This window comes from Lepisma saccharinum, chromosome 2 (assembly GCF_977018435.1).
Source record: "Lepisma saccharinum chromosome 2, izLepSacc3.1, whole genome shotgun sequence".
Lineage (NCBI taxonomy): Eukaryota > Metazoa > Arthropoda > Insecta > Zygentoma > Lepismatidae > Lepisma > Lepisma saccharinum.
The window spans coordinates 57,518,831-57,543,084 of NC_139230.1; the positions used below are offsets into that span (position 1 = coordinate 57,518,831).

At 40.6% G+C, this 24,254-nt stretch overlaps 1 protein-coding gene across 1 annotated transcript; it reads left to right on the forward strand.

The window, feature by feature from the left end:
* The first annotated feature begins 445 nt into the window (after positions 1 to 445).
* On the forward strand, positions 446 to 15,501 carry LOC145982181 (uncharacterized). The gene is made up of 3 exons (XM_083115749.1): positions 446 to 824; positions 12,188 to 13,243; positions 14,291 to 15,501. The coding sequence occupies exons 1-3, from the start codon at positions 446 to 448 to the stop codon at positions 15,499 to 15,501; spliced, it is 2,646 nt and encodes an 881-aa protein (XP_082971875.1).
* Positions 15,502 to 24,254: the final 8,753 nt, after the last annotated feature.

The window sequence follows — 24,254 nt, forward strand, 5'->3', positions numbered from 1 at the left end:
GAGGTATGGGTTTGTGATAGCGACATGCAGTAAGTACTATCATTTTCTTTGGCGTGCATCGTACAAATTAGACAGACCCATCTCGGCCCAACAGGCAAGAACATTTTGGTTCATCAGTGGCACACACAAAACATTCATTTTGGTCCAGTGACCGGATACATTCATTTTGGTCCTCCGGGCCGGATGTTTCAGCTACGTGACATTCTGTTCAAGTTCAAGGTCAAGTGCTAGTGCAGTGCGGAAACAACAGTTTCTTACAGCAGCCATATTGCCAACAATGCAGCTCCATTGTCGTTCGCAGCAAAGGATTGTAAACAGCTGGACGATACTTTTCATGCATCAGTTTCTTCACGACAACGGCGCAGGAGGTCGGTAAGTATATTTTACTTTGTCTGGCTCATTTCCTTGCATTTATTTCCTTTAACCTTTCGTGTTCTTCATAAAAATGAGTGAGAGCGAAGTGCAGCAGCGTCTCGTCAGACAACGAGGGACATTAAAAGGAAAAATCACTCGAATGGAAACTTACGTCAATCAATTCAGTGAAAGTGAAGGAAACATTGTAGAAGTGCGTACTCGTTTCAATGCATTGTCTCGTATTTGGGTGGACATTGAGCAAGTGCAAGATCAGTTAGAATCTGAAACTGGTTCATCGCAGGATGACGTCAGAGACGAATTGGAAACGGCGTACTACAAGTTGAGTGCCCGGATGCAAGCTTTATTATCGCAGCATGATAAGGTTCAAGCGGAGCTTGATTCTGTCAACACATCGCATGTCACAGCAACCCGGCTCAAACTTCCTACAATAGAATTGCCAACGTTTGAGGGTGATTATCGGCACTGGTTGTCCTATGAAGACACTTTCACGTTTTTAATACACAATAACAAAGACATCGCGTCCTTTCAGAAGTTTCAGTATCTACGTTCGTTGCTCAAGGGCGAGGCGTACACAGGAATTCGAAAGAAACGCCCCCCTTACGGTTATGCAACCAGTAAATTATATCATCTAGTTTCGCCTGGTAGAGTAGTTCCCGAGAAGAGCAGTGCTTCCAAACCTATAACTGTAGTGTTTCCAACCCTGTATTGGTTGGTTGGTTGTTGATTTGGTGTTTTAAGTCCACAATGCCCAGTATGACTAATCGGGACTGGACCTACAGTTTAAAGTGGGATCCGAACCCCTTTGTGCCTCCACCGGGACGCTAAGCCTGTAATGCTTCGTAGAAGACGAAAGCTTCACGTAAACTTCTTCATTCGTGAGTTACACTTGGTTTACAGACTCAATTCGTGAGTTACATTTGGTTTGCAGACTCACATTACAGGACACTCTTTTCCTTTATTGAATGTTTTCTGGAGCATTTATTTTTCATTCTGCGGATAAAATTCTGTTATTATTTTACATCTTATTTTTCGCAGCTTCTCTTCCATTTATTGGCTAATTTCAACAATGAGGATGAATGATGACTCCATGAAATTGATAAAAGGACAGTCATAAAGAAACCATGGGGGGCTAGATTCATATTATTATTATTACTATTATTATCTTTCTTTTTTTACTTTACTTTTGGCTAATCGCAACGATGAGGATTAGTGTATGATAAAATGCATGAAGGAACACTCATAAACAATCATACCCAGCCCGGGACTCCAACCCGGGAATTTCGGCAGCGAGATCAAAAGCCGACGGCTTACCACGCTCGGGCACAGCGGCGGCCAATTATTATTAGTGATATTGTCTCAAGTAGTGTATTTTTCCACCATATTCTTTCATACAATCATGAAACGGATGAAAATTAGAATGTTAAAATACCTGTCTACGTTTTTTTTTTTAAGCTTGCAATATAAAGTCCTACTGCACGAAGCCAAATTGTGGGAATACGAAACAGAACCAAGTTAACATATCTTGACCGTGGAAAGTGTTAATACAAAATCTAGAAAAGAGCCATTTAACAGTTGCCTGATTGCTTTTCCATTTGTTGTATGGGAAGAATTGTCTGAAATGTGTGTGTAGTGGCAGGCAAAGGAGAATACAAAGATCGAATAGAGAGGCAACACTGTCACTGTTCTGCACTGCACAGACAACGCGTCTCGTCGAGTGGGCGGGGCACTGTGGGTGCGAGCGAGCTGCTGTTGCTTCTGCAAAGAAGAACACTCACAGACAACTGAATGACGCTCCGCTTAAAATCTTGTCAATCGAGAAAGGATTTGTTGAGGAAGTGAATTGAAATATAAACGCCAGAATTTGGTCTAAGCCTATAATGGTTACTCGCAATAAGAGCTGATCAATTTTTACATGTGTAATTCCGTAATGAAAGAGGCAACATGCCGCACTCCACACCTTTAGCCTGGTAACACTAATAAATCATCTCATTATATGCGTTCGGTTATGCTGATAGTCATGTTTAATATATTACCTTCAAACATACGTAAACAATATCATGGACTCACTCAGAGGCAGAATTCAATTTTACGCTTTACTTTCCTGAAGAAATTGTAGCAATATAATCATTCCGCTCCATTTTCGTATTCTCAATTGAACTCGCAATATTTTTTCCAGAAGTTGAGCCCCACCTCCCTTCTCCCATCTTAAAAATTCTTGGGCGAGAGGCTACAAACTATACTAAAACTGAATTACAGACAATACTTTACGACTCAAAGTGACGTGACCTAGAACGTAGTGAAAAATCACTGGTGCAAAATTCAACGTAATGATGATAAAATGAAGGTAGGAAAATGGATGTGCTAGAAAGTTTTACATACATACACACACATAGTTAGTTCCGTGTAGAAGACATTTCTTCACATTTTTCTCACCTTGGCTTCCTTCAATTCACGAAACTGTAAAGCCATGAACGCGTTAACCCCCAATAATCACGGCGTCTCAGGTTCGATTCCTGGTGGAGACACAACTGCCTAGTGGTTCGGATCCCACTTTCAACTGTAGGTCCCACTTCGGGTAGCCTTTCTGAGCATGAAATGGAATTAAAACAAAATTGGAACACGGTAACCCATCACAACACACGCGCAGAGGGCGTTGAACTTAATGACTGACAATTATTATATACATCGAACTTTCAGCGAAGCTGGAATAAGGTCTATTTGCCATGCCAAATAGTCTCGTGGTGCCTTCTATACGAAGTGCACGCAAGTTATCTAAAAAAATTCAAATTTGAGGGTGAGTCGAGCTATGTTCCATTCAATAAGACTCTTCACTTGAAACATATTTTGCTCTATAGTTGTCGATTTCGAATGGGCATCTAAGACTGGTTGCTTAGCGGACCGGATTTGGAGCAAAATCACGGACTGTCATAGTTCCAATCACACTACAGACATAGAAAAATTGTTCGCCTGAAGATGAGAGAAGAGGTGATCTCTTGAAATGTCTCGAAATATATAGATAGAATATATGGTCAATCAAAAGGAAAAACAATGGATAATGTCCAATTAAGTAGAAACGTTGTTAGAACCGGTATTCATTCACAGAGCAGAAGGGTTATTTTGACAAAATTCTGTTTCCCCGCTGGCTGCTTCGGAGAAGAGGGTTATGTGAAGTTATCATTTCTTGCCCAAGCGGTAGGCCTAATTAGTTGATTGACCACGAGTTCATTCGTAGGTAAACGCGGCAACAGAGGATCATTGCCATAAAGGTGGTTCCCGCGCCGGCTGAAAGAGCTAGAGGAATTTAAAGAACCATTGTCACTAACTTCAGACAAACATCTAATAATTTCCTTAGGTTTCGAAGCTGATCCGAAGGGACAACAAAAACAAAAAAAAAAAAAGACATGAATTAAATGATCGATTGGTCCGTCCTTCTGTTGATGGATGGCAATTCATATTAACAATAATAATCATAAGCTTATCATTAAAGAGTCAACAATCAAAGCTAATACGCATCTATTGATCAGAAATTACTAGAACGTTAAAGTTGTTTTTGTATCTTTTGTTATGTTAAGTCGCTCTTCTGTCACTTTCGGCTAATGAGGATGAGTGGCGATTGGATTAAATTTATACCATGATACCAATACTGAAGCCGTGGCTCGAAGCCGGAAATTTCGTGGTATCGGAAGTGGACCACTTAACGCGCTTGGCCACCAAAGAGAACCGGCTCTGCTGCCAAGCGCGGTTAGTGATGGACTAACGATCCAGACACCGAATGTTCCGGGTTCGGGTCCAGCCCGGATCTTTGTCAATTTCTTAATCGTCAGAAATCCCTTCACAATCTAAGACATAACACTTTACCAAAACTTCATTCACCTCCCCTCCACCTTCCCAACAAAATTTTCATGCCAATTTTAAACTTCCTATTGATATTGCTCCCTCCAGAAAAGCAATCTAAGACATAATTGTAATACACACGAGTTAGGATTCCCTGCCCCCAAAATAATTATCAATCCCGCTACCTGAAAATCCCACTAACTTTATTAATCGCTCACCATAATTTCCCTATCAATCTAAGGCCTAATATGTAAGAGTTGGATATCGCCTCCCCACCAATATTACTTATTACCCGTAACAATTCCCCTGACAATCTACAAATGACTATTTGTTTGGTTTGATTTGGTGTTTTAAGTCCACTTTATGCGCAGTAAGGCTAATCGGGACTGGACCTACAGTTTAAAGTTGAATCCGAACCACTTGTGCCTCCACCGGGTATCGAACCCGGGACCCCTTGATTACAAGGCAATGACGCTACCACTGCGCCATTGGGGAGGCCCCAAATTACTATTTGTATAACAGCAATTGGTAATTGATGACGTAATTCAACTTGTGCCCTGTTTACTCAGTCAAATTTCCTGGGCACCCCTGATTTAGAACTGTGACAACGTGAGATGTGTAATGCAACTAACAGTTAAGTGTTAGGAATGGGTGCATGTGTGCTGCGCATTTGAATTTCATGTGAATCAAATCTGTCAATAATGTGAATATTAATATTATAGAATATAATATAATGGTGCAGGTGTGCGAAAAAGTAACCATGAGCACCAAGGTATCAATAAGAAAGAATTGGAAATATAAGTTGCATATGCAGATGTGTGTAATTATTAGTTTTGTTCTGGGATGTAGCGAAGAACATCGGTTAAACCGTGCGGAGTTTCAATACTGTGTCCACCCGCCGTTGGATTCAAGCACTGCATCTAGTCGACGAGGCAAGGATTCCACGAGCAGATGTTTGGTCTTCTCCTTAAACTCTCCCAAACATCAAACACGTGAGCCAGTAGAGCTTCCATTGTTCTCAGTTGTCTAGGTTCCCACTCTCTCACCATCAACGTCCAAATGTTTTCGATTGGGAGACTTCGCTGGCCAATCTACTCTTGAAAGTAGATCCGCCCCACAAGAACATGCGGACTATCTTCTCTCTTGGAAATTCCGAAGTGTAAGGCAGTGGCGTATGCTGGTTCTAACGAGTGGGTAATCTCCGACCCTTGATCCTCAAACTCAAAAAGTTTCCGTGCAATTTATGTCAGGATCCATATTGGATTTAGGAATATTGTGTCGGAATGTTTGTCTTATTTCTACGACCACAATCAATTAATTCTCGTTATTGCAGTTTAATATACGTGTAGAATTTCAAATAATAAAACAAGACAGTATTATAAAGCTATAAAAAACAACCTGTGAAATATAAAATGAAAGACGTGCACTAGTGAAATACAAACCCGCAATATTAATTTAAGTGCAAAATTCAACTTACTCCAGGACCCGATTACTTGTGCCGTACCATATCGAAAGCACGCTGTTTGTCCAGTTGCACGTCAATACGTGTCTGTGCGAAAGATTGCAGCTTAACAAAGGAAGTTATGTGACTTCTGGATTTTTCATGTTTGGCACAAGCGTTGCAAAGATTACAGTATCCGCCACGCGTCCATACATTCTTTTCAGCCCCGAAAAGTAAGCACGGCCAACAAAAAAGCAAAGCTTATTAACACTTATACTTCCTGTCAACCATATTATATATGATTATAATCATAGCATTGCTTTGTCATAATTTGCTTGAGAAAATGCCTCACATATTCCCGATTTTTGTCTGTGTGTAGAAATAAGTTCAAGCGATGACACTGGCCTACCTGTATTAACAATTTGCAACTTCTCCTGAAAAGATCTTGTTCCAAAAGGTTACACCAGCAAATATTGTATCACATCCATTACAATTTAACACAGCACTATCACGACAAACACTTTCACCTAAATAAATAATAAACACGAAGCACAACACAAAGCCAACGACTACACGCATTCAGTTTCACGCGCCAAACTTCTGTTGTTATGTTCCTGGCTCAGAATGAAATTCCCTATGAATGATAAAAAAAATCCCTTTCCGAGCTCGAAATGACAGGTTTTAAAAGTTCGAATCATTGCAGGCCAGAGCCAGAATTTTATTTCGGGATGGGGATCATCCCTTATTAGCAGCCGCCACATAAAGTTGAAACAGTGGGGTTAGAAGTCCTGAAGATGAATCTCAGATTATTACAACGTATTATGCAAGGTGTTTAATCCTGCTAATGAAGTAAAATTAATTACCACTATACACTTTTTAAATTAGATATTTGTAAGATTTCGGGGAGGGGGGTTTCATCCCCCTGAGTCCTCCACCTGGCTACGTGCCTGATGTGTTTTTTTCGTTTTATGTTTAAGTCGTTCATCTTCATCACTATTAATCTAAAGAGGCGGAATATAGCAACATAAATTAAGTAATATATATATACATAATTTATTTTTGATATCTTTCCCTTTAAAAAATATTCAGTTCCGTGAAGGAAGTATTCTCGCTGCTTTTGAAGATTAGAGAGGAGAAACAATTACTATTTTTGTAAATGCAAGGATGGGGGAGTCAGCATATAGGTGCTTTAATTGCTTAAGCTTTGAATTTTAATTTAGTTTGCTTCATCTTCAATATTTAAGCTTTTTCCTTTTGATAAATTTATGTTCAAGTAACAGAAATCAGCAAGACAGAAGCAAATGTAAAGTGAAAATTAGCGTAGAATTGGTTTTGCCCATGTTATTCAATTTTCCTGTTCTTCGCACTCTACCGGGTATGTTTTCCCTATTCAGCGGAGGGAACGGTAAAGGCTCTGAAGGTTGAGAGTGCGACCGGTGGACTCTCACAAGAAGGAGCTTACCCTGGGCACGGAATCACCGCGTCTGAGAAGCACTGTTTCCTTCCCCTCTTTCTTCTCTCCTCCTCCTCGCCAAGGGTTGTAAGGAAAACGGGAGGAATGACGTCAGGGCGAGATTCCCTGAAGTCATTCCACCGACTGGAGAAAGGTTCCCGGACATTCAGCGGCAAACGGTTGGAAGCATTCGCGCGCTGGAAGCAAAGAAATGTATGCATCGAAATTGGTTTGGAAGAATATTGCGAAGAAATGTATACATTAAAAAAAAAAAAAGAAATACAGCCGGGTCATCTGCGATTACCTAGATGACCCCGAGTATACGCCGCTGGTGTAAGGCATGATGAAATGATATCGTAAAGGAACATTCGGACCGAAGGGACATGCTGCACGTGGCACATACCTCTTGAAAACACCTTATCACTGGTGCATGTAGAGTTTCAAGCCCATTTCGGTGCAGAAAGTTTCATTTTATTGGTTCCGTTGCAAGTGACATGCTCAAGACATACGAGTAAAACTGCTGCAGGATCTCGAACGAAGCACCCACCGGGGCTCGAATTAAAGCCAAAGCGTGGTGGCAAAAGGCAACCGTGAAGTTACTGCATCCGAGGTTTAAGTCAAAGCAGGGCCTGCGTGGTGTGTGCAAAGAAACTCACGTTGCTTTAGGAAATAACGATACTATTGAATCAATGCAATGTAAAAGAGTATATACCGCAAAATATACATTATTATTGACTCATGCATTTCCTGAAAAAAATGCATTGTTTTCTCTCACATTTCTGTCCGCAATGAATATAAATGTATAATCTATTAAATTAAGCAGGTGCATGCAGATTTAAAAATATTGATAAGATGATTGAATTGAATTGAATTGAATTGTTTTTTTTAAGTCCACTTGTGCACAGAAAGGCTAATTGGGACTGGACCTACAGTTTATAGTGGGTTCCGAACTACTATGTGCCTCCACCGGGTATCGAACCCGGGACTCCTTGATTGAAATGTGACGACACTACGACTGCGCCATCGGGGAGGCCCTAGTCCTCTTACGGAGATAATTCGTTCGGAGCAATAGAAATGCCCTATCAAAACAATTGGGGAATATTATTTTCAATGTGGATAGTCTTCGGAAAACAGTTTACCTAAATAGTGGGGACGTGGGGTGAGAGATAGGGACGGAGTTGGAAGAGAGAGAGGGAAAGCACGCAATTTTCTGTTCAGTGCGAACCTTTGGGATTGCTTTTTCCTAGCGCACCAAAAACACAATATATAACCCAAATGCAACCCAAACCTTCAATGGCAAAATTGTGAGTCAATCACTCAACCGGAATAAAGAGTACGGATTTAAATCTAGGAGGCCAGAAGATAGTTATTGTGCTACCATGTGCCAATACAAAAAAAAAAATCCACTTTGCCCGCGAGAATTGTCATGCCTGAGTGACATGTAATTTACGTTAGTTGTGAGAGTTGCTTCAATTCCATTGCCTGCCAAGAATAATGATAGCGCTGAAAGCATAAAATACGGAAATGTGCATGTTTGGCGAGCTATGAGAAAAGTAGATCCTTGTGTTTTCTTTTCAAATTTTACTCATTTTATGTCAACTTTTACATATAGCCAATGGCGACAGAGCATGGATGATGCTTCAGGGAAATTGATGAAGATTGAAGAAACAACGAAAAAGAAAAACTCAAAATTATCAGAGGCTAGGACACAAGAACCCTGGCTACGCAACATGTTATGATATTTAAGTATATCACGGATTGCTGCTAAATCCTTTCCTAGATATTTGTAATGAATGAACCCCGCCCCCGCTACGAGAAAAAGAAAGACCATAGGATGTGAAACATTCACAATGTAATTGCATTGCTTTACATCGCTCTTGGCTGTATTCCAAATGTAGTAAGAGATCAGCGATAAGCTGGATTATTATTATTTTTTTTTTTGCCAATTTATAAGTGTATTTGAGCGCAAGGGGCTACCTATTTCATCATTTATAAAGAGTTAACTTCGTCGTTACAGTAGCACCAGGCACAAATGCATCAATTTCTATTTCGGTTATTTTACATCACTCTTCTGCCTCTTGAGTTAATCGCGATAATACGGATGAATTATCAATTTATAAAATTGTGACGGGACAAACTCAGTGATACATTCATGCCTGACCAGAGTTCGAATCTGGAACATATGACCTCGCTTCTCTAAAAAGGCTGGCAGAAATGTATCGGAAAAGTATAGGAACACCAAGAACCGGTTTCACCCAGCACAGACGATGAAATCATTTACAGCGACTCGCTGTGGCAGTGTTGCTCGCCACCCCCTCCCCCTTGCTCGCAGGTATAGATCAACCACAAGGAAAAAAACCTTGGGACGAAAAGTCCCCGCGCAGCTTATCCTTCTTCCCTCCACCTCGGGCCATACCCTTATCGCAAGAAAAAGCTGGCATGAATTTTACACCACCATACAATAAGATTTACACGGGAAACATTTCCTAACATATTTTCTTGATTCGGACTAAGGGCAAATTAAAAATAGTCAAAGGAATTATAGACAAGAGAATTAAATTAGTGAAAATATGGTAAAGCGCGATACCGAAATCTGTAATGAGTGCGAAGGGCAAATCGAGAAAAAAAAGTATAAAAGTGTTCGAATAACCAGATTAAGAGAGAAAGTTATCACGGCTCGAACAATACAAATGAAAAAAAGGAAAAGAACTGATACGAATTGAAATATACGACAATCGGAAGTAGGCTGAAGGAAGCAAATTTTAATAAACGTGGAAAGAAAACATAATCAAAGAAGCGCTTGTTCGTTTCGCGACGGAACCTCATATTTGTTGTTCCAATCCCACTCCACACTGTATGTCCAGATACATTTACACTTAAAACAAACTTCGTGGAACTTTTTCCAAAACAGATGTCGCCAAACATTTAAAAACAAAAATAATAACTCTGAAGAAAAAAGCCGAAAGCGTTATTGCAAAATGAAAAAAAATGTGTAATGGGTGCAAATAGGATACAGTGGAAAAAGCAGAAGCACACTGAACGGGGAGGGGGTGGTTATGGGGGTCAGAATCCAATCTTTGGACTTACCTATGGTGGCAGGACCAACGAGAAAAATCTCGAAAAGAATAACTGCAACAATGGAGTTCGGGGGTTTGCATTAGCGCCAGTGATGTAAAAACCAATCACAACTTCCACGTCATTTTACTTTTGCCTTTCAAAGGTTGTTCCGAGCACACGTAAACCTTTAAGAAAATTTTAGTTTTCAATTTTAGCACAGATACATTAATGGAAACGGGACTTATGATCTAGAGTGGTGGGTCACCAGTGGGAATTGTATCTAGGACCTCTTGATTACAAGGCGACTTTAGGCTATCGGAAGGGACTTTCTTTTTCTGAAATAGATAACAGAATTAGTCATAATGCTATCTTTTCGTCTGCAGGACTCTCTCATGGGAGGTGTCAAGTATCCGAGCGATAGCGAAATCCGTGATACCTCCTTTCTTCACATATTCGTTCGGAAGTGGTAAAAGAATAATAAAAAACTCAAGTATAAATGTTAATAACACTTATTATTATTACCAGAGACATTCTCAATATAAACTTGTCCTTTGAAATCAAATCAAGAGGAAAGCAAGATCTCCACCCGGTCGCGTGAATCTGTGGCTAGATTCAAGAGTTGGAAACACTACGCTTCTCGCGAGCTGCTCTTCCTGGCGAAACTAGATGATATAAAATTCTGGGTTGCATAACCGTAAGGGGGGGCGTTTCCTTAGATTTCGAGTGTACAAGCTCATTCAGAACTTACCCATCACAGAGGCAAACTACGCAGTTGCTTGGAAGTTGTTAGTGAGTAGATATTCAAACAAGAAGCTAATCGCATCATCGTACATTCATGAAATATTGCACATCAAGGTAGTCAGCAAGGAAAGTGCTCAGGAATTGCGTTCCTTTGTGGGATGTGCGACAAGCAACTTGAATGCAGTAAATGCGCTTTACACAGACGTGCCTTTGGCGGACATGTTATTCACTCAGCATTTTGTGTCTAAGCTAGATTCAGGAACTAGGAAAGCGTGGGAACTGCAAAATAGTGAAACACATTTTGTCAGCATAGATGATTTCTTTTCGTTTTTGGAAAGACGATGTCAAGCGCTGGAAAGCATTCAGCCCGCACCAAGTGATGTAAATAAACAATCAGTCAAACCTCAGCATTACAATGTAAGATCAAACAAGGGTTTTTCGAAATCTTTCATTAGTACCACTAGTGCGAACTCTTGTTTCTTTTGTAAAGAGCCGCATGCTCTCTTTAGGTGTGCATCATTTATTGCCGCGACTAACAAACAGAAGTATGATTGTGTTAGAAGGAATAAACTCTGCACGAACTGCTTATCTCCAAATCACGTACTGTGTCTTTGCAAGGCAGGTTCGTGTAAAAAAATGTTCACGCAAGCATAACACATTATTGCATAATGATGGTATATCAAGAACGTCATTTTCCAGCACAGAATCTACGGAAGAAGGCAAGAATGAAAATTCTCAAGCAACGCAAAAAGAGAATCAAGATCAAACTCCACAAGCTTCTTATTGTGCACTCAAAGGGCATCATACATCACGCGTGTTACTTTCCACGGCAGTAGTAAAGGTCAAGAATCATGCAGGTCAATGGATATACTGTAGAGCCTTGCTAGACAGTGGATCCCAGAGCCACTTTGCGTCTGAAGAGTTGGTTCAGCGTCTCAAACTGAAGAAACATCCTCAGCATTTACCGATTCAATGCATAAACAATGCTGAGTCGCAAGCAAATTTCAAGGTGGATATTCAGTTGCAATCTAGAATAAGCACATGGCGTTCTAACATTGAATGCTCAATATTGCCGCGGCTCACAAGCAACTTACCTTCACATCGAGTCGACCGAGCATCAATCAAAATACCAAGACATGTAACATTGGCAGATCCGACATTTGATGTGCCAGCTAAGATAGATCTTTTAATAGGCACCCATATCTTCTTCGAAATTCTCAAGCCTGATAGCATAACACTTTCAGTTGATTTACCGATTCTACAAAACACTGAATTCGGATGAATAGTCGCAGGACGCATTCCACAACAATGCAGTGGCAACAATTCATCGATATCATGCTTCCTTCGAACGGAAGAAAGTCTCCACCTACAGCTTCACCGATTTTGGGACCTTGAGGAGATATATACCAGGCATAGAACAAAGGAAGAAATCAGCTGTGAGCGTCACTATTGTGAAAACACGGTGAGGGACGAAACAGGCAAATTCAAAGTTCGACTTCCACTCAAAGAAAGCCGAGAAGCATTGGGCGATTCACTTCAACATGCCACCAAGAGATTTCTCCAATTAGAGAAAAGACTTGAGCATCAACAGGAACTAAGGATTCCTTACACAGAATTCATGAATGAATATGAACAGCTAGGTCACATGGTACCTGTAGGACAATTACCGATGTCTCATGACCACAGGGTAGCCTACTATTTGCCACATCACGCAGTAATCAAACCACAGAGTTCCACAACCAAGGTTCGTGTTGTTTTCGACGGATCGGCCAAAACCACAAGTGGCAAGAGCCTCAATGACATATTGAAGGTCGGGCCCACCATACAACAAGATTTATTCTCCATCATGACAAGATTTCGCACACATCCTATAGCATTCACAGGAGATGTAGAGAAAATATATAGAATGATTAAGGTGCAAAAAGATGACAATCCATTACAGCGAATATTGTGGAGAAGCTCCAACAAGCATCCAATTGAAGTTTTTGAGCTACGAACGCTTACATATGGCACAGCTTCGGCATCATTCCTAGCTACTAGATGCTTACAGCAACTGGCAGACAGCGAAATCAGCAGGCATCCTCGCATCAGTAGTATCATCAAGGAAGACATGTTAGTTGATGACGTAGTGAGCGGAGCACAAGACGTAGCTGAAGCATTGCAGATTCAGGCAGAATTAATTAACATTATGCAGCGTGGAGGATTTACTTTGCGTAAATGGTGTTCGAACAGCACGACAGTGCTAGAAGCAGTTCCACCAGCCATGCGTGAAATGAAGCTTCCAGTCGAATTTCACGATTCAGAAGTGAAGACTTTAGGCTTATCTTGGGATCCTATTGCAGGTAAATTACTGATCAACAGCAAAGCTTCTGAAGTAGCGAATAACGTCGAAATATCAAGCACTAAACGACAGGTAGCATCAGTCGTTGCGTCAATATTTGACCCCTTAGGTCTCATCACTCCAATTGTTATTACATACAAATGATTTCTTCAACAATTGTGGACATGCAATGTTCAGTGGGATGAAGAACTTCCACAAGACTTGAATCAGAAATAGCAACAGTTGCGCAGACAACTCCCTGCAATTAAACACATCGCAGTCAATCGTTTTGTTCTAATTAATGGAATAGTTAGAAATATCCAGATACATGGATTTGCAGATGCATCTCAATATGCTTACGTTGCATGTTTGTATGTGCATTCAACTAACCACAAAGGCGAAACAGCAGTAAATCTACTTTGTGCTAAATCGCGAGTAGCGCCAATCAAGAAGGTGACATTACCTCGTCTTGAATTATGTGCAGCATTACTCCTAGCAAGATTAGTCCACAAGGTATTACCAGTTTTACGTCTGAAGGTAGACGAGATACATCTCTGGTCGGACTCACAAATTGTATTGGCATGGTTAGCAGCACCATCCAACAGATGGAAAACCTTTGTAGCCAACCGGGTAGCAGAGATTCAAGACATTACGCAAATTAGCGATTGGAAACATGTTCCTTCAGCAGATAACCCGGCAGACATAATCTCAAGAGGTATTGAACCCACTTCAATACAACATAACCATTTATGGTGGCATGGGCCACATTGGTTAACAGATACAGAAGAGCATTGGCCACTTACGCAGCAGCCAAGGAAAGTAGAAATTCCGGAGGGAATAAGCATAACGGCAGTATCAATTTGCCAGAATTCGCTTGAGCAAACAATCGAACGATTCTCCAAATTATCGAAATTAACTCGAGTGATAGCTTTCTGTCAGCGATTCATACATAACTGCAGAAAGTCCAACAACAATGTAAAAGGAAGTCTTTCAACAAATGAAATGCAATCAGCATTGCATTCATGCATCAAGACTGTTTAGCTATCAAGCTACAAGTCTGAAATTCAAGATCTTCAACAGCACCAACAAGTTTCAGCCAACAGCACATTGAAGAGCCTGCACCCATTTTTGGACAGCAACAACCTTCTTCGCGTTGGAGGAAGACTCAAGAATAGCAATTTGACTTATGAAACAAAACATCAAATTATTCTACCTTCGAAATGTCACCTGACACAGCTTATTATAGAAGCGGAACATTTGAGACAGCTTCATGCAGGATCACAGTTATTGTTCTTATCCCTCAGGCAACAATACTGGATTGTACGAGCAAGGCGTACAATCAAGCAAGTAATCCACAATTGCCTCGCATGTTACAAGTTGAAGGCAACCACGGCCAAGCAACTCATGGGTCAACTTCCGTCACCTAGAGTCACACCGTCTGGACCATTTCTGAACTCTGGTGTAGACTATTGTGGACCTTTTCTGTTGAAACCGCATTCGCCACGCAGCAAAGTTCATCGCAAATCATACGTGGCTTTATTCATTTGTCTAGCCACCAAGGCTATACATTTAGAGCTCGTCTCCGATCTCACCACAGACGCATTTATCGCAGCCTTGCGAAGATTTACATATCGTAGAGGTAAATGTGCCAATCTGTACAGTGACAATGGCAAGAATTTCGTCAGGGCAAGAAACGAACTTAAAGAGCTACATAACTTATTTTCGTCACAGGAATTCACACAAAATATTCATGAGTACGCGAGTTCTGAATCCTTCCAGTGGCATTTCATTCCACCTAACTCACCACATTTCGGAGGAATATGGGAGAGTGGAATACGCTGCATGAAGTATCATTTAGTTAGAGTAGTAGGAAAGTCAACACTGAATTTTGAGGAATTTGCAACTTTGCTCGCCCAAATAGAAGCATGCCTAAATTCAAGGCCTCTGACTGTTTTATCCGACGATCCAGAAGATTTAAGTGCTCTCACTCCTGGACATTTTCTCATTGGTTCAGCCCTTACTTCCTTTCCCGACCCAGATCTCACTGACCTCCCAGGATATCGAATGTCCAGATGGCAGAGACTCAAAAGCTTTCATCAAAACATTTGGCAGCGATGGTCCAAGGAGTATTTAAACGGTCTTCAGCAACGTTCCAAATGGACTAGCGTACAAGAAAACTTCAAACCAGGTTTGATAGTTGTCATCAAAGACGACCATTTACCTCCCCTATCGTGGAAATTGGGAAGAGTCACCAGCGTCCAGCCAGGAAGAGAGGCTTAGTTCGAGTGGCCACAGTGCATACAGCTTCAGGGATCTTCAAGAGATCGATTCACAGACTAGTTCCACTCCCTCAGTGCAATAATGACGGAGATAAGTGAATTTAGTTGGTCAAACGTTGTTTGACCAAGAGGGGGGAATATGTCTCAAGTCATAATTGATATGTTTAATATTTTTAACAATAGATGTCAGGGGAATTCAGTTTTGTTTTATGTTTACTCTCGAACAGAGAGAGAGAGTGACGCTCAATCGGTTCGCGAGACAATATGGCCGAGGGTGCGTGGTAATTTCATTCCGTCCATCGCGTTGCATTGCACCAAGTTTGTATATACATGTAATCTTTTGTTTTAGTCAATATATCTTCGTTATTATCAGTGAGTGTCATTTGCAATCATCCGAGTCGAATCACCTTATGGAATTCAATATGGTCCTCCACTCCAGAGGTATGGGTTTGTGATAGCGACACGCAGTAAGTACTATCATTTTCTTTGGCGTGCATCGTACAAATTAGACAGACCCATCTCGGCCCAACAGGCAAGCACATTTTGGTTCATCAGTGGCCACACACAAAACATTCATTTTGGTCCATTGACCGGATACATTCAGCTTTGAAGGGTTCCAAATATTTACGCACACAACTAATGATAATATCCATAAAATATTAATCAGGAACTTTACTTTTCGTTAATTGGATCAAACTCCTTGTTTGTTATTCAATAAATATTCAATTATTTTTCTATTTGACATTAAATTCCTTGCCAGGGCAGTTGTTTTTATGCAAATCTTGGGGATCATAACTATTCGTAAGCTAGATAATGAATATGTGCTGTTATATCTATATTCGCTTACTATCTTTTACCTATTCATGTAATAACAACAATACAATAGTAATTAATTTACATATTTCATTATTATTTTAATTTAATTATATATAATAATAATTATTATTATTAGTGCAATACTTGGTTTGACTCTCCCCCAGAAATGTATTTCTAGGTGCAGTAATATGTGAGTTTGTATATGGGAGACTGAATTTTGTACCCCCCAAATGAAAAACCATCCTGCGCCACTGTACTAATGTTGAGTCTGAAGTCTTTAAATTTGTGTGATTTTTTCCCCTGCGAAATGGGAAATTTCATTTCAGGAAGCCACAGCGGCTTCACGAAAGGAAGTTTTCCATTTTGCAGGGAAACTTTCAAATTATTATTATTACTATTATTATTTTTTGTCCTCGTTTTCCATTTAGAAGGGTACACCTTCTCTTTGGTAAGTGAATTGTTTTCATAAATGTTTTCCCTTGCAAGGTGATGGTCTAAGTGTTTTCAGTATTGAAGTGGTATTTACTTATTCTGAGGGTAGTTCACTTAGATCTTATTTATTCAGTAGTGGGAAAATTACTTCAGTTAGGAAAGTAATAATTTGCTATGGTGCGGCATGTGTTGGATATATCACGTGCCGTAGTTCCGGAGGATGATGGATATTATACAGCTGCTAGTCAGGATGCTGTGGATCTATCAGGAAGGTATACATGGTTAAGAGATGCTGTAATGATGTGCAGTGGTATGTAGGAAGGCAGTCGTGTAGAGCATCTTCGTACATTGTGCTAAGAAGTTGTGGATGGTGCGAGTTCATTCGACCAGTTATATATTTGTGACGGACGGCTTCGCTATGAGTTGTGATTTCGGGAAAGGTTATTCGTAGTCGTGTAGGACTTGGTAGGACTACTCTGAAGGCCAAACGAAGAGCATGTCTTTCCAGAACTTGTAGTTTATGATAAAATGAATCTGGTGCTGATATCCATGCAGTGTGGCCGTAAGTAATTGCTGGTCGAAGGAAAGCCTTGTAGGTATGTAAGACGACCTGGGAGTTGAGTCCCCAGGAGGGTCCAATTAGACGTTTGAGTAACCTTAGCCGATTTGTAGCTTTCTGGACGATGTTGAGCAAGTGAGGTTTCCAGGTTAGCTTGGAGTCAAATATGACTCCCAGGTATTTTGCAGTGGTGGCAGGCAGAATAGGAGTTCCCCGTATTTTAATGTTTAACAATATTGGGTTCCTTTGGATCTTAGAGCGACAGCCTGTCTGTAGAAACACCAATGCTTGTGTTTTGAGAGCATTAATTGTGAGACGCCATGTGTCACACCATCTTTGGAAGGAGTTTATAGCTGGTTGGAGAGCTTTGTTTATAGCTTGGATGGTTGAAGAACATGCGAGGAATGCGGTGTCGTCGGCGAATTGGTAGATAGAAACTTGTGGGTTTCTTGGCATATCGGCAACGTATAGTATGTAGAGTAATGGTGATAGAGCAGCACCCTGTGGAACGCCAGAGTAAGGGAAAATGAGGTATGACATCGCTCCATTTACATTGACATAAGCGACCCTATTTGTTAGAAAGCTATGTACTAATCTGCCATAGGAAAGCTGTAGGTGGAATTTATAGAGCTTGTAGATGAGTCCAGTATGCCATACTTTGTCAAATGCTTTCACCAAGTCGAATAGTACTAGACAGGATGGTTTGGAAGTGTTGAAGTGATTTGTGATGCAAGTCGTTAGTTTTAACAAATTATCAAGGACACTGTGTTGAGGTCTAAATCCTGCTTGGTGCGATGGAAGTAAACTGTGTGCTTGTAAGTGCATGTGTATGCGTTGAACAATGATGCGTTCGAATATTTTGCTAAAGGTTGATGTGAGCTGAATAGGTCGATAGTTTGTGGGGTTTGGTGGTGGAAGTGGGTCAGAAAATGCCTGCTGTAGCTTTGCACTATATGCCTCCCAGTTCGCTTTGTTGTAACACCAGATTTTTTGAGGTTGTATTGTACTGCTCGTATTTCGGATACCAAGATTTAAGGTGATTTTCACTGGGTCATGGTCACTGCCGATGGAATCCAGCACAGATATGTTCAAACAGGTACTAAGAGATGTTGATGTTATAACGACGTCAGGGGTAGTGTCACTTATGGGACGTGTGGCTCTGGGCAGTACATGGAATTCTGCTGTAGTGTTTTGGTCCAGAAATTGTAAAAAGTTTGTTTTGTCTTGCATGCTACGACTATGAAAATTGATGTCCGCTGCTATGATATAGTGTTTGCTAAGGGTTTGGATATGTTGAAAGAATTGGTATGGAATAGTTTCCACTGGTCTTACATAGATGGTAGCAAATGTAACGACCCGGGATGGAAAGTAGATGGTACTAGCAGTATGTTCTGGCAAGTGGAAGTTTGGTGGGAAGGTAACTGTTCGATATGGTAATTTTCTATCTACTCGAATTGCTGTGCCGCCGTTTTCTCCTAAGCCCGGCGGACCATCGTGGCATAAAATGTTGTATGGTGGAATATGACAGATCATTTATGGAGCCAGGTAGGTTTCGTTTAGCGCAAAGCAGTGAACAGATTCTTCCAAGAGCAGGTGTTGCAATAAAGCTTTTCGTTTTGAAACGGATCGGATTTTTAAAAATAGAAAATTATACATATTCCGTACTGCCATATTCAAAACCTTAAACCACACTTTCCAAGTGGGATATGTGGAAATGCACATGAGGACCAGAGTATGTTGCATGGAGTTGCAAGTTGAAAATGGTTTTAGCAGATGCTGTTACTGTACAGCAGTGAAAACTCGAGATGCTTTCAAATATTTTTTTTCCCGGTCATCCGTTTAGAGGGTTATGTCCCTCTCTTCAGTACGTGCTAGATACTTTTAAATATATAATAATAGTAACTTTCAAATTAGCTCACACGAGCTACTTGCTGTCATATATCAAAATATTACACATGAGCTCTTGAATTTGTGATATTATTTCCAAAACATTTCTGAAAAAATAACCGTAACAAAAAGAATTTCTTTCAGTATGATTATCCTGCATAAAAATCTTGAAGGAATGTATATCGGAAGGAATATTTACTGTAAAATTATTGGTGTCAAACGCACTAACACGACTCTTGGCGTCTGCCATCTATTGACTAATTTTTAAATTGTGGACTTCGAGTTAAGTTTTGGGCAAGAAAACTTCCATATATTCAAATTTTGCACGTTATATGTAGACATAGGCGTACCTAGGCCGGGGGGAGGGAGGTCAGGGATCCGGAACAATCTAACCTACCATCCAACACCCTGTGCATTCAGAGACAGTGTTGTAGGAACTGGGGGTACAGTCCCCCTAAATCCTTCGATCCAAATACTACCCTTTGTACCCCCTCAAACAATTTGACAGACGCAAGAGGTTGCTGTTGAAAAATCTCAATTTGGTACCTAATTGATTTCTAAAGCAGTAATCAATTGAAGTTAATATATAAATCTGCTTCAGAAGAGTATATTATTCACCTACAGTTACAGTTCTTTTAAATTGAATTTTCAAAAACAAAAAAACTTCCACTGCGAAACATTAGTTGTAATTTATTAAAACTATTTATTCAAACCAAGTATTTCAAATTGCTATTTTTGTACAAGAAGTTTCTGGAAATCCATTTTGATTCGAAAAAAAATTCATTGAGAAGAATTTTACAAATTTAGTGATATGGTTGTCCAAAAATTCCTCTACACAATTATGGCGAAATTCTGGAGAAATAAGAGTATTTCCTACAGTTTTTAAAGCGATTCCTAGATATCGAAAAGTACTGATTCTCGGCCTATGCCAGTAGGAGACAAGCTAAATGCCATTTCTCTTTCCAGTATAGGGATGAATCGCGTAGAGTCAAACCCAGATATTTCTGCCGCGATCGACGCAGTAGAACGGGAGAACCAGTGTTGCTAATCTGCTCGATAGAAAAATCGCTACAGTGCGCCGAGGCACAGCTGTTCGTACGAGGGTCACTATTTATATTTTGAGCCTTGGCAACACTGATTGAAGTTAGGCGCGATTTGACGTTTGCACCAAATCGTCTGGCATTATTGACCATAACGTACTTCAAATGTTTTGTCAATAGCTTCATTTGTGTTGTTTATGTTGCCTTGGAGATTGCGCGACAACAATAAAATGAAATTAACTCGTGAACATTTCCGTGCGATGATTTTTTACGATTTTCGACGTGGATTATCAAGACAAGAGTGCATCTATCAACTTACTTCCATATTTGGCGATGAAGCCCCACCCTTTGCCACTCTGAAACGCTGGTATAACGAATTTAATCGTGGTCGCCATTGGCTCACCGACGAGATTCGCGAAGGTCGTCCAAAATCAGTTGTTGTTCAAGAAAACATTGATGCTGTGCAAAACCTAATACTGCAAGATCGTCATGTGACATACTGTGAGATTGAGGCAACCATAGGCATTAGTTCCACCAGCATATGTAAAATATTACATGATCATTTAGCTGTGAGAAAGGTATGTTCTCGTTGGATCCCACACGATTTGACAAAAACTCCAAAAGACGCTCGCGTCAATTGGTGCAAACAAATGCTCAATAAATACAATCGTGGTGCTTCAAAAGACGTATATAAGATTGTAAGAGGTGACGATTCATGGATATATGCATATGAGCCGGAACGTAAACAGCAGTCGACTGTATGGGTGTTTCAAGATGAACCCAATCCAACAAAAGTTGTTTGCGCTCGAAGCACATCGAAACAAGTGGTCGCCTGTTTTTTTTTCGGGAAAACTGGTCATGTGGCAACTGTGCCTTTAGAGGAACGTAGAACGTCAACTCTGAATGGTACACAACAATTTGTTTGCCAGAGGTCTTCGGTCAAATACGGAAAACAAACAAACGCCGTCGGATCATTCTTCATCAAGACAATGCCAGCTGTCACACATCTCGTCTAACAACCGACTTTATGAACAGTAAAAAAATCGAATTGATGGGTCGTCCGCCGTACAGTCCTGATTTGGCACCCAATGACTTCTTCTTGTTCCCGAATGTCAAGAATAAATTGCGTGGACAACGATTTTCGTCGGCGGAAGACGCCGTTGATGCGTTCAAAAACCATATTATGGAGGTGTCTCAAGAAGATTGGAAAAACTGCTTTGACAAATGGTTCGAACGAATACAAAAGTATATTGACCATAAAGGAGAATACTTCGAAAAACAATAAAGCAGTTTTCAATGCCAAATTCCTGTTTTTTCATTGTTGGGCTCAAAATATAAATAGTGACCCTCGTAGAACAAGGAAATTAGAGAACTCAGCTCTAACGTTGAGCTTTAAACACCATGCATTATAACCAGGGCTGGGATTGATTTGTGCTAACAAGTGGCTTTATATGTACAGTACATACATATGGACTAAAACCGCTAAATGTGGACTAATCCTTGCGTAAAATTACCCAAAATGATGTAAAGAAGACTTCTTAGTGATTTCAAATAAAATTAAACAATTTATTATTTTTCCATTGCATTAATGAACCTGATGGAATTATAACTGTTCACTCCCAATAACCCCCTTGCACACTGGTAATGGAACTGCAACGACATGCGATGCACGAGTGACACTACCACTGGTTTGAGAACAAATAACACTGTTCTAAACACGTTTTGTTACAGAAATGAGAGTACCCAATCTTTACTAATATGAGGATGCTGAATACGGAAGTGTTTAAAGTGGAGGAAACAGAGTTATGTTCTCCTCCAGTTAAGAGAATTATTATAAAGCATCACCAGCATTAAGTTAATTTGCATCTGTCTTTCACGCCATCTCTCATCTATGTTTTCACGCTTTAATTTCAAAATTTGAATTGTATTCTTCTTCCCAAGTACCCCCTGGCCTCCTTTTGCAGGCGCTCTTAATATATTTATTAAGTTATGACCACATTGATTATGATTAATTGTTATGTAACATGAATTATGCTATCTTGAAAATAAGAGCCAATGCATTGGTTATGGGTAACATGAATTATGCCGTAACTCAAATTAAGAGCCAATCTTAGAAAATGAAATTCGTATTCGTGTTCAGGAGGTCAATTTCAGTAAGCTACTTTCCTTTCTTTAACAGAAAAAAGTGAAAATTTGTAGAACAGTGTAACTTGCGAACGTGTTAAACAGCGACAATTGTACCACAAACACTCCTCCTTAAGCAGTATTATTGCCTCTCTGTGATGTCCGACAGTCGGCTGCTTTGTTGTACATTTGTTGTACATTAACGCATCAGCGCAATGTTGTCGTTGGCGCTTCTGCGAAAAGTGACGCGCAAACCACCCTTCCACATAATCTCTGTGTAGTCGGAGAAGAAGCCAGGAAGCAGGCGCATGGGAAACAGTACTGTGTGAATTTGAGTTTTAATTTTTGTACCCGCTTCGAATCCCCCAGCCTGGTGGTATGCTGCATCGGTCTTGGAGAGTTTCAGTGTTCCCACAGCTGTAGAGGTAATCCCAGGGTAGTCAACCCTATCGATGATGGTGCCATGCTTTCTAACTTCCACCTGCGAGAACAGGTACGGCGCAAAATTAAATACAAGTCTTCGCCGTTGTCTCTCTTCACAACATCAAACTTGATATACAAATCAGCCCTGTGAGGGTAAATGAACCCATCCCCGACGTCCACGTCGTATTCTCTCTCTCGATTCGCTTCATTGAGGTTGGCAAACGTGCGACGATTGGGTGGGAATAACTGCAACTCGTAACTTTCGATTTGCTCCATAATGGTTATTTATTATATGTTAATCTCCACGACGGCAGTGGTCGTGGCTCCTGCAAAATCAACCACCTCTCCCTTCTTGTTGGTAATTGCCAATTCTATGTTTTCTATGCGATTACGAGATACAGGAAAATATATCGGTGTGAAGGGTGTGTAGATAATTGGCTCCATGAACTCAGAGTTTGGTTTGAACGTAGCGATAATACCTGTCTGCTTGTGACTCCCTGGGATGCCGTCCGAGGATTTGGTGATCATACCTTCTGCCACATTGCAATGTATATTCAGAGTCTCGATGGCTAGAAATTTAGGAATGTTAGCACCGATGTGCTTCATGCCAGGTTCGAGCTTTGTGTTGTTCTCGAATCCAAAAAGCTCTCCGATGGTACCCAGGTCTACGGTTTCCGTGGCAGACACCAGTTCCACCCTGTGAGTTACAGAATTTTGGGACATCAGTACACTTCTTGGCAATTGAGCCTGCAAGGTAGACAGATTGTACTGGCCAGGGGTGATGCTGATTTTTTCGCTGCGAATTTTGATGGTATTGTTGTGTACCGTCACATTAGGTATCAGGTACATGCTGTAGAATGCACGAAGAGCAATAGATTTACGATAGATGATATCGTCATGCAATGCGAGTTTTAAAAGTGAAGTCTTGCTTGTGAGATGGAATACTCCCATAGTGCTTCAGGTGCCACAATGCTTTCTGGAAATCCTCGATTGTTGGGTTATTTAATTGCGAGAGGAAGACAAGCATGGAAACGCAGAGATGGCCACAGTTCACATCGCTGAAACCCTGGATGCGTTCGTCATTGTAGTAGAGGTTGACAACACTGAGATACTTTACCAACCCAGCAGGTGGCGTGCCTCCGAATGAATCGAAAACAAATGCTTTGTTGTTGTTGGCTTTGAGGTAGCATATCCAATGTGTACCTGGATTTTCGTAACTGTCTAGGTTAACCACACCACACTCTTTTTTCTTCACAACAGAGGGTAGAGAATCAGACATGAAAACGCCCCTGAAGTGCTTGATCCCCAAAGGATCGATCAAAGATTCAATATCAAAGTTGGACAGGGGCTCTTCTTTTTTTTAATTTTTTTCAAAGGTTCGAGGTTGTTCTTTCCCTTTTTGGTCACACCTTTCCCCTTCTTCTCCATAGCCAGGTTGTGGCGTTTCTGCTCTTGCAGCTCGGCCTTGTTCTT